Below are 11559 nucleotides of genomic sequence, written 5' to 3'. Positions count from 1 at the left end.
CGACGACGAGGACGACGACGAGGACGACGACGAGGACGACGACGAGGACGACGACGAGGACGACGACGAGGACGACGACGAGGACGACGACGAGGACGACGACGAGGATGTGGAAGTAGACGAACGTATAGCTGAATGCGACAGCTCGGTATTGCTGACCATCCCCGCAACACTAGAAGAACCTACGGTGTTCGACGAGATAGCCTCCCTCGATGGTCCGACCGTGCTAAATGAGGAAACGGCGTTGGCTGAAGAGCTCGACCTGCTGGATGATTCAGAAGAGCCGGAAGAAAGAGTTCTAGTCAGAAAAGTGGAGGAATGGACCGTGGTGCTGGAGGCGATGCGAATAAGTGTACGTGTGATTACACCTAAAACAATATGACGCATCAACAAGAAGTGCGCAAGAGAAATATTGTAATATTCTACCTATGCTGCATTCATCACTTGTAGAGATTGACAACAGGGGTGACTCACTAGAGGAAGACGTGCCACAATAATCCTCACCAGTGCCGCAATAGCTATACTGGGAGCAACACTGGCCCGGTGGACAGACGGTATCGTAGAAATCAGGACCGCATCTGCCATCAATCGAGACATCGCCAGGCTCTGGAGTAGTATAGTTTTTCGTGCAGCCTGAAACACAGCCGATGCCACAATGTAAATAGGTGTTACCGCACCAACCCATATCAGAGCAACAAGTGCCTGTGTAGACCGTCGAGTTGGGGTCGCAGACGAGGTTATTGTTGTTTGGACCACACTGACCGTCGATCGAGTACTGGATATCGTTACGTTTATGTTGGTGGCCGCCAACACGCTTGGGAACGCATCTACACCAAAATATTAGCACAGACATATAGAAAAATATGCGGAGAATATGGTATGCACCGATTGAATCTATTGCAATACTGGCCATGCGGACAGGTGCTTGAAAAACTGTTTTGGATGCAGTAGATGCTGATCTTGGGGAAGAGCAACGCGTGCGTAGATGAGATAAGCGCAAACAAAAGAACAATGGAGAATCTCATGTTTGTGGATCATAAAGATACCGATCGTCGAGAAAAGCACATCGCGAGCATGCGGAGGGAAGTGTCTGTATATGTATTTACACTGCACCGAGCGCTAATGTCAGCGAAGCGAAACTGAGCAACCACGTACGCGCATTGCCATTCGGAAGCCAGCATGGCGAGTCAGTCGATACGAGCGTAAATAGATGCCAACAGCGAGCTTTTTGAGGCAAGCATCGCTCGAAAGCGTAAGTTCTTGAAGAGCAGCTGAAGACAATTTCTTGATCAAGCTAGCAGGCGTGCGGCTCAATAGTCCTGGTAGCACATGCGCGGAAATATTGCTGCAAAATAAACCGCAGTTCGCGCCCCGGAACAGACGAAGCCGCAGACTCAGGGGTTCGGTTGGGGGTCTCCCCAATTTCAGCAGACCCCTTAAGTACAACTTCTAGTCGAGGATATGCGGCATTCAAATTGTTTGGGACGAGTTAAGTTGATGACATATTTTTAGCGGCGCCATTATCCAGCCTTTTGTTGCCTCATTTCGCCTTCGCCAGGTCACAGCTACTTATTCTCATTCAGTTTCGTGGCTTGAACTCTTCATTTGCACCCACGGCTAACGGCCCACATAAATGATTGAGCGGACCCAGTCCGCATTACTTCCGACAGAGTTCGCTTACTAGTCGGTCTTAACACCATGTGCACAATCTAAAGTGTATCAAGAGTAATAGCTGAAATTCTTTCGAACCCTTGACATCCAGCCACCAGTTTACACCATTAAATCTTACACAAGCTCCATGCCAGTGAACTAATTTAAACATAAAACACATCAAAATTGCATCCAACAACCTTAAAAGTGCACACAAATGCCCCAATCCTAATTTTAGCTCACAAGCACCCATAGCAGAAAGAATATCTATGTTTCTTGGTTAGCACCTGTGTCCAACAACAGAGTCAGTAGTGTGGCACAGCGGTTACTTACAATTAGAATACCAAACACTTTGACCATCAGCCACCGATTACTCGACACCCTCGCAAAGTATTGCAACAGCTCCCGCTGCGCACCCGAGATATTCACCGCAATGTCTTCAGTGTCCGCGTCGATTCGCTGCACAACCTCCCGTTGTTCCGCCACCATCGTCGCCAACTGCGAAAAAATCCCACCGAGTTCGTGAATCGTGCTCTCGATTGCCTCGATCGCGGTGTTACGCTCGCTGATGTACGTATCCTGCTGCTCTTCCAGTAACATCAGACTCTGTTGCTGATCCGGTAAGGTCAGGTACTCTCCTGCCTCGGCATTCTGAGCGCCATACGGATTTTCGGGATCTCCTTGAGAGCTTCCGTACGGGTTTTCTAAACTGCTGTGTTGCGGAGGACCTGACTGCGTATACAACGGCGACTTTGTCTTAAATCCCGTGACATCCTTTGCCGACGCTGACGTAGACGAAATAAACTGCTCGGTCCGAGATTTTGACGCTTGAATATTCTACTCAAATCAGCTCGCCATGACATAAAATTAACATATTTCTCGAGACACGTACCTTCGTCCGGACTTCTAAAACTTCTCTAAAGCCGGCCGTGACATCCGTAAGCTTGCCTTGCAACAACACAACAACATTCTCCGAGTGCTCGTCGACCTGATTCTCGCCTTTTCGGCCCCAATGCTTCTTCCCACCTTTTACAAATGACTGTAACTCCGATATGCTCTGATTAATCTTCGCCAGATCTTGTTTTATCACAAATGTCAATTCCGCAATTTCGACCGGTCTATCATCGAACAGCGTTTTCCGCTTAGCCACTACACCAATTAGCATTACTTTAGCAATACACAAAAAAAAACCATACATTGCGCAAGCCTCTGCAACTTGCCCATCGCATTATTAATATCCTTGCTAATGGCAACCGCCCGTCTCGCGAACTCTGTCCGCAGTCCCTTCGTAGCACCGGCTCCAGGGCCATTAATCCCGCCATTCGCACCCGCACCACCTTGGGTTGGCATCGGCGGGGAACTGGGCGTTAATAGGAGTTGATTCCTGGACGCCGACGCACTCGTCGAACTTATCTTTGACAAAGCCGCCACACAACTTCTGAATTCCTGTGTGCGGTCTTGAATCGCGACTGCCATATTGCTAATGAGTGCGTAAATACTGTTATAGTGTATCGACTAGAGTTGAAATGAATGATGTATGCGAATATTAGTTATTGTGATTCGATAGTAGGTAGGCTGGTGACCAATCTAACACGTGTCGTCCCCGCTTCAGACCTTTTTATTATTCTCGCGCCTTCCAATCCTATTATGAATCAAGCGTTGCCGAATATTTCTAATGCAAAAGTAGTCTCGATGCCGAGGACGTTGTTCTTGAATCGCGATTGCAGATTGTCGCTGCTCGAGTCCGGTACACAGCGGCACAAAGATCCTCCCCGAACTACCTCACTGGTTGCTGGTGTGGCGTCAGGTCAGTCGTATTTGGGACTCCCACGTTAATTGAAGGTAACGAGGAAGGCGAGGCAAATTTGGGCCCTCATTCAACGGGGCCCTAACCCTCTTGTGCTATATTCAGCTCCGTTGGTGTTCACATAATAGTTAACAAACCTGCACCTGTCATTTATGTAGTTATATTTAATCATAAGTCCCCTTTTAGCCGTCATAAAGACATACATAAAACCCCGCATTTCAACGTTCCTCGAAAAAAATGAATGCCATTTACACACATGCCACAAATTTTTAGGTGCATCCTCCCAAGTACAACCAATTAAGACTAAAATGCAAAAACTATCATACAATGAAAAGAATGAACAAATGTATCTGAAAATCCGTTCTATTATAGGATTATTTAACCGTAACACCGGTAGAGGTTTCAGCGTCCTCCGGTATGGGTTTGGTAAGTATCAAGTCGCCATTGATAGTCCACAGATAGAGGATCGAGCCATCCGAGGTCAGAATCTCGCCAGTCTCATCCGAAATTGCAACGGTCTGTCATTCCAGTTAGGTCAATTCCTGTCAAAATCAAACCCTCACATACCTTTATCTGCGCCTCATGTTTCAGCTCTCGAACGAAACGCAATCTGTTCAAATCCCACACGAGGACGATTCCGTCCTCAGAGGCACTGACAATGGCACTGAACGATCTAGAAATCGCAAGTGATACAATCGGCGTCGTATGCCCACGCAGAGACGCCTTGAATTGCACCTCCATAGATTTTGCGTTACCTTGCATGCGCCAAACACATATGACGCAGTCGTACCCCGCCGTCACGAGCGTTCGCGGATCCGCAATTTTTACACACGTCAAATGACTCTGGTGTAGTTTCTCGACGTGACCAATTAACTATGTCAACTGTTAGATTCCTCTTGTTCAAGTTCTGCAAAACTGGCCCTACTTTTCCGTTCTCTATAAGCTTAAACCTAACTCCATCATCGCAGAAACCCCATTCCACCATGCGATCATAGGACGGCGGCACAAATGCGCAAAACAGTGGATTCATCTGTGCCATTAATTTCTCCCGCTCACCTTTGAATGGTGAGACTGCATAGTCGAACCGCTTGTTGATATCGCTCATTGGGGACAGCATTTGCAGCAGCGAGTCCAAATCTTTGTCAACCTCAAACTGCGCCTGCTTCAAAACTTCCCGCTGTGGATGTGGTCGCGTAAACACTTGATGCGGGGTCTGTCCGAAATTATGAATAATGCCAATTGTCGCAATTCGCTCCAGCGGGTCCTCAATCTTGTCGAGATCAATCGCGCCATGGTAGCTCAAGTGGTGAAAGACGTTTGTTGCCTCTACCGCTGCCTCACCACGTTGTTTGTGTCCAAACAGTAAGTCAATCCATTCGTGCAGATGTTGACTCACATACGGGCTCTCCAGAGCCTCCCGGTTCTTTTGAATAAACATCTTAGCATCGCCTTTTGCCCAAGGGGGCAATTGCACTGAACTGATTTCTGCACCGCTACCTTGGAGCGTGCCAAACTTGAACTCATTCGCGTTCACCAGGAATTCAGGGAGGTAGAAAAACTCAGGAATTAGTTCACGTACGTCAGCCATGTTCTCGCGCGAAGAAGATTGCCAGGCACGCTCAATAGAATAGAACAAGCGATCGGCATGGTCAAAGTGGCCACCTTGCAAAAGCAAGTACGACTGAACGAAAGGCTCTAGCCGAATAAGATACGACGAAACTATCATAGCAGAAGAAAAGTGTGTGCCATAATGAAACGGTGGTGACAGGCTGTCATTGAGGTCCGCCAATGACTGGTAGCGGTCTCTGAACTCCTTCTCACGTTCCGGAGTCTGCGCTCCCATCGGCTTAGACAAGTCTCTAAATGAAGCCGGGTTGGTAAGATCGAGCTCCTCGCTGGTGTAGTCTGCAATGACCCAGGGAAATATTGGATATTGTGTGAGATCGTTGTAGGTTCGCCCGGCCATAGTGTTCACCAACATGAGATAGTAAAAGTTCGAAATTTCGCCTTTGACCCATCGTCGCGTTGCGAGATTAGAGTTTCCAGTCGCAAACACATTGGCAATCTTGCCAAGTTGACCGGCAAAGCCGCCTTGCAGCGATGGCTGTAGTGTCATACGCCACAATTCATCCGAAAACGCAGCACCAGAATTGCTGTCGCTGTTAGAAACTTTGCCGATTAATTGGTGATGAATCGTGTCTCGTTCTTTGACCGAAATAGTGGTTATCAAGAAACTGCGACCGTCTGCGAAGAAAAACTCCAACGCAACGTTGCGGAACAGAAACTGACGACGCGAAACCGAAACCAGGTCGTCCAGCGACCAGTGTCGAGTATCATGTTGACGACTACTGATTGACCGTACACTTTCCTTATCCGATCCAGCAATAGTCTGCAAATACGGATCACGCTCTTGCGTAGGCGCCTCCCACAGGTTCACTATTTCGCCGTCAGATCGTTGGAAGAAGTTGTCGATGAGATACAAATTGTTGCGCCCTTGGATCAAAAGGCCTTCAACGGACTCAAGTCCAATAATTCTGCAAACATTCCATAAATCCACAACCGAGTCACCTTGTTCCAAACTACGTAGAACCTTCCGGTTCTTGTCTTCGTATGCGTCGTCGTCAGCTTTCTGACCTCTGGGATCCTCAACGATCTCAAACCCGTCCTCATTCTCTGCCACTCCTTCATTGGCATTCAAACCACTGTTACTAACTGAGGCATCTTGTTTCTCCGTGGATGCTATTGTTTCGTCGACGGTCATTTCCGATAACTCATCCGAAACTTCCTGGGGAATGACACTGAGGTTTGCATGCTCAATGGTCGGCCTCTGCGGGACATCCTCACGTTTCGGCAGGTACTCGGCCATGTTACGACGAGTATCCGGAATCATCCTCTTACGCATTCGATCTTTGCCTTCCGTTAAATCAAGTCTCCACCGTTGCTTGTTGCCATCCTCAATAACGCCTCGTGGTCTAGTAAGATCGATCTCCAACTTTGAGTACTCTGACGACAAGAACGTGAGCGTATCCTGCTGATCCTGCAAATTCCGCATGAACTTAATATGCTCCGTATTGTAGATCGCAGACTGCCAGTATCGCATCGAGGTCTTATGATCATTGAACACAACGCGATTGTGATTATCATCCGTGGCTGTCTGACGCAACCGCTCACGGCGCCTTGTCATCCGAAGCTTTGCACTGTCCTCGGACATTTTATTCTCATTTGCCGCGAACGTTTCCCACTCTTTTGATACAGTGCCGAGGAAAAAATCGTCCAGCGCAGTACGATTCGTGTCAACCCACTCCAAGAATGAATTATTGTCCATCTCCGTCAATTTTTTAAACCCTTTCGTGAGTTGGCGATCGGTCGACTTCACCTGATCAAGAATAAATGAAGTTTCAACTGGTCTATGAACCAATACCATTCGCCAATTATTCGCAGCTGCATGTCGAACGTGCTCGTTTGCATCGATGAGCTGGATATAGAGAAGATAACAAATTAACTTGATAAGGTTGTCTTCCGTGAACGCGGGAGATAGCAAAACGTTCTGCCAGTACAACATGCGATCAAGAAACTTAACTACCAGTTCCGGTTCCGCCTGTATGTCATCGAGCTCGGATAATCTGAACAGGACCAACTTCATGAACATCAATCGAAGGTTCGATACGACATGAAGACATAGTCTCACATTCTTGAGACGCTCAACTGTCGGCTGTTGAAGATATTCGATCACCATCCCTAGTAGTTCAAGCAGCGGTTCCGCACCACCGAGAAACCATCCTGTTAGACATTAGAAACACGTAATACACTGTTTGAAATTCAAAAGTCGCACCATTGAATACAGAGTCAACCAGTTGCTGTGCAAATTTGCCAAAGTTGATAAGAGTGCGCGATTCACACAGCAGCCTCATATTTAAGGAGATAGTAGTGTTTAGCTGAGCCACTGTATTTCTGAACAAGTAGGTCTCAAAGTAAATTTGATATTCCTGAAATGTTGGCGGAATCTTATGTATTTGTTAATATTAAAAAGCGCCTGCAGAATAATATCGTAGCAACTTACCAAAATCGAAATGCTCAGCTCCGAAAAGTCCTTCTTTATCAAAACCTGATCAACAAACACGGCAACCACCATCTCTAACAAGCCTTCAACGACACGATTAACCACTTTGAACTCCCTAAATCTAGACTTCCGTCCGACTGTAGATAATGAAACTCTACTAGATGTGCTTGTCGCAGCATGTGGTGGATGATTCAAGTCCGATGTAACAAGCACAAAAGAAGAGCCCCGTCGTAGCGACGACGCTCGCGGCCTCTCTCCCACATTCAAATTTGTTGAACTAGAGGGACTCGGTGCTTTCACTGTCTTCATGATTTGAGCCGGATTTCCTGTTCTAGACGCTGGTCTGACAACGATATCACCGCCATCAAATGTCAGAGTAGAATCGCGAGACTGCAGCTCAATTTCGGGACTGACAGATTCGGAGTTGCAGATAGCAGGAAATAAAATGCCAAGAATTTCTTGAATAAACACAGCCTTCGTGCAAAACTCCTGGAACGCTGGGCAAGAGGCATGCATCTCGTTAAAGAATTGAGTGAGCACCTGAAGATATTTGCCGAAATCATCGGTCGTCGAGATCTGTGAGGGTGTTCTAGCGCTTGGAACCGCGGCTGCTCTCTCCACTGTCAAATTAACTCCTAATGGTTCGTCTGACTTCACCTCGTTATTCTCCAACGCTGCTGCCCTTTCATCCTTTCTATGCTCCTCCGATATAATCGATAGGGCACCAGCTTTGAGCATTGCGCCAATAACTGCAAACATCTCTGGGTATACAACTGTTGCCTTCCCACCACGTCTAAACATCTCTACCAGATGAAATAAATCCAATCCGCTCTTGATTTCCAGCGTCGCTACGTCAACTCCAAATAAGATTGCCAAACAGATAGGCCATAGCTCAGGAATAATCCATCGGGATCTAAGTCGCTCCTTCATTATCACAAATCCACCATTTTTAGTAGCAAACTTCGTGACGTAGCTAGGGCCGTGGATGATCAATAACCTGGCGAGAATCTTGGCTCCAGCGACCACAGCCCTGCGATCGTCTTGTGCTAAGAGGAACAACACCCATTTATTGGTAACGGTCCGCGCAAATTTTTTTACGGTCGCGGTCGACGCTGGGTCGCACAAAATTTCCGTGAAGACACGTAGAACCAGGAATCCGATTTCGGCTCGTGAAGTTTCACTCTGACTTAACTTCTCCTCATCAGCAAATCGTCTTGCTGATGCGGGGAGATCTATTTCGTGGTCAGAACATGTAAACTAAACTCCATATTAAATGCATACTCTCGTTGAAGGAATATGTAATAAATAGAGACAACGAACGCATCACCTCCGCAGACACATTAGTCTGAATGATACGTTTGAATGCAGGAATGAAGTAGTCGAGAGCCTCACGGGTGAAGGAGCCGGTTTTCAGAGCTTGCAGAAACTTTTTAACGATCCCTATGCCGATTAGCATGTCCCGCGACCAAGATCCATCCATCATCACTTACTCATTCGTGTGAGTCGCTTAGCATTGTACGTGTGGTATTTGCTCTGAAGACCAAACATAGCGAACTGATCGAAGTAGACTCTCAAGGTACCAATATCGGCAACCTTCCATATGTCGAAGTCTACCAAGAGTATCCGATATGCCAGCGGATTTATAATCATCGATTCCAGAGGATTTTGAAAATTGTATCCCACAAACTCCAGGACTATATTCAGCAGTTTCCGATTTATTATTCCTGAACCTGACTTCATTTTTATTAAATTCCCTAGAATTGCAAAGCCATGTACTCGCTCCATATCGTCTGAGTTCCTCCAGTTCTCTCGAAGTGACTCAAATGCAATTGAAATAGCCCGACACAGCTGATCAGGAGTATTGGCAAGCTCCGTCATTTTCAACGAAAGTGCGGATCCTCCCAACCTCCATGCTGCATCGTCCAAGCTTTGAGGGATTACAGGCACCGGGCCACCAGAACCAATGCCAATGCCATTTGGCGATGAAAATGCAATGTTGATGTCGGGCACGGCTGCATTAACTATGATGAGATGATTTCGACTTAACATTGTTATGTTCTTGGGTGATTGTCGAAATCCACGCTCGCTTTGAAGGGTACTGGGATCGATGACGTTCTTCGCGTGGATACTGAGAAGTATTTTGAACTCGGGCAGTAAGTTTGACGCGCGTCCGCGAATTGCATTAATGATATCGCTGCTTTCCTCACGGCCAGCGTGCAGATTCTCATTCCTTAACGTTAGTGCTGCGGAAGCTTCGTATGTTTGGAAACTGGCCAGAGCATCTTGATAGTTACCGTAATAACGGGGCCCCAATCTGTAATGAACCGCAAGTGCGTCGTCGGACAATATGTCCTCGAATATGTGAAGGGATGATAACCGCCAAATAGAGTGCACTATATTGGGACCGGGACCGAGTGTTAATTCTGAAGGTGTACCAATGAATGCTTGCGCATGTCCATCGTTCGGCGGATTGGACGGATACGGACATTTGATCGTCTCGACAAATTCACCATTAACATGAAGCGAGGCTTTAGAGGTAGAGCTGACACGCGACTTCTTATGAGATATGCAGATAAAGTACCAATCCCCGGGCTCGAAACTGACAGACTTGAAGCGCACAGAACCCCTGCTGGATGTCACTGAAGTCTGCAATATAAGCTTCTTTGTTTCCTTCTCAATGTACACTAGCGTGAAACACCGCTGAGAATTATCAAACACACCAAATAGGGTAGTGTGATTATTATAGTCGTATTTATCAATTTTAATCCACGCTGTGAAAGTATATCCGGAGGATGCAGGTGGGAACGTCCGACCCAATGAATTCAATTCAATTGTAGAATAACCATGTAGCGAAAGATCAAACACGATGTGTGCCGGCTCTCTTGACGCATGAATACCGGATAGTAATAACTTGGCAACTTCATCAGACTTCATCGCGTGGTGGAACAAATTTTTAGCTGTCTGTGTACTGACCCCAAGCTCCATCAATGAATCTATGAGATGCCGATACTCAGTCAATATCCGCTCGTCTATGCCCATGTCTTCCCATGCAAGTGGAAGAATCCAGTCCATGATTCCAGTCCCATATACCGCGACCTTATTATGAGCTGATGAGCCAACAAGAGAGGTCAAGCACACCAAGACAGCCACTGATGTAAATACTTCTTCCTCAGACAAACCCTGTAGAACGTCGTAGATAATCGTGACTGCAAATGGATTGCGGACGACGTCTCGACAAAAGGAGCTGATTACTTGCTCGTGAATAAGTCGTATAATATCTGATGAGGAAGAAGTATCGACCGATTCTTTAACTTTGTGTCCCAATGCGTTAAAGAAAGTCGTGACAGAAAAATCGGAGATCATGAACGCAAATAGTATGCCGAGCACTTCTTTGGGGCCTTGCTTGATGAGGCCCGTATTCACGACGGCCATCTGAATAGTATTCAAACCAATTTTTTCTGTGAAGTATCGTCGATTGACTGGTGCATCAAACAGCGCATCAGAGAATATATTAAAGATACACTTAACAAGTTCCATCGGCTCTGAGAATCCCACATCGTCGTCCGTAGCGACAACGCTGTTTAGAGCTTCTACCAAGGACTCGAATCCCATAGACAGTCGAAACACATCCTTGCCTTCGGGGGACTCAACGAGGTTTCGCTGTAACTCGTATAGACTGTGCAGTCGGAAAACAAACTCGTCATCGCTGTTTAAGGACTCGACAATGGTGCGAATGGGATGTGGAGTTGCGGACGCGTTCACATTGGAGACCACGGTTCCTGCAGTCCGATTATGCCGGGCAGGCGACATAGAGCGGCCGCGTGAGCCGCTGCCGGTCGGCATCGGAGACAAAGAACTCACCATCGAATTCCAAGTCTACGTTGATTGCATCGGGCAGTGACAGTTACGCGGAGTCTGCAAGTGGGCCGCAATTGTGGTGATTCCGGTCGCAGTGTTTCAATGATTGTGTTATACTCGTGAACTCGGTGTATCTGACACGAAATGAGTTATCAGAACAACGTGCATAAAAGTGAAGATTACA

At 47.0% G+C, this 11559-nt stretch overlaps 3 protein-coding genes across 3 annotated transcripts in view; all 3 read right to left on the bottom strand.

Moving 5' to 3' along the window:
* The window catches only part of V1513DRAFT_421170 (glyoxal oxidase N-terminus-domain-containing protein), a 3606-nt gene extending 2350 nt beyond the window's left edge, over positions 1-1256 (bottom strand). Inside the window, exons 1-3 of the mRNA XM_066895957.1 lie at positions 886-1256; positions 427-827; positions 41-368 (exon numbers count right to left, since the gene is read on the bottom strand). Coding sequence (XP_066750734.1) covers positions 41-368; positions 427-827; positions 886-1025 — 869 coding nt within the window. The 5' untranslated portion in view covers positions 1026-1256. The remainder of the gene's footprint in view (positions 1-40; positions 369-426; positions 828-885) is intronic.
* Positions 1257-1470: 214 nt separating this feature from the next.
* On the bottom strand, positions 1471-3479 carry V1513DRAFT_421169 (t-SNARE). Its single transcript, XM_066895956.1, has 4 exons — positions 2847-3479; positions 2543-2799; positions 1984-2487; positions 1471-1917 (listed from the first exon to the last, which is right to left on the bottom strand). Exons 1-4 carry the CDS (start codon positions 3124-3126, stop codon positions 1885-1887), a joined length of 1074 nt encoding a protein of 357 aa, XP_066750733.1. The 5' UTR covers positions 3127-3479; the 3' UTR covers positions 1471-1884.
* Positions 3480-3562: 83 nt separating this feature from the next.
* Positions 3563-11491, bottom strand: V1513DRAFT_453863 (uncharacterized protein). The gene is made up of 7 exons (XM_066899307.1): positions 9008-11491; positions 8799-8957; positions 7518-8749; positions 7290-7461; positions 4383-7237; positions 4025-4330; positions 3563-3975 (listed from the first exon to the last, which is right to left on the bottom strand). Exons 1-7 carry the CDS (start codon positions 11379-11381, stop codon positions 3832-3834), a joined length of 7242 nt encoding a protein of 2413 aa, XP_066750732.1. The 5' UTR covers positions 11382-11491; the 3' UTR covers positions 3563-3831.
* Between the last annotated feature and the right edge of the window lie 68 nt (positions 11492-11559).

The sequence above is a fragment of the Lipomyces chichibuensis genome (genome assembly GCF_038497645.1).
Source record: "Lipomyces chichibuensis strain CBS 12929 unplaced genomic scaffold V1513scaffold_64, whole genome shotgun sequence".
NCBI lineage: Eukaryota > Fungi > Ascomycota > Lipomycetes > Lipomycetales > Lipomycetaceae > Lipomyces > Lipomyces chichibuensis.
This window is presented reverse-complemented; position numbering and strand designations above follow the sequence as displayed.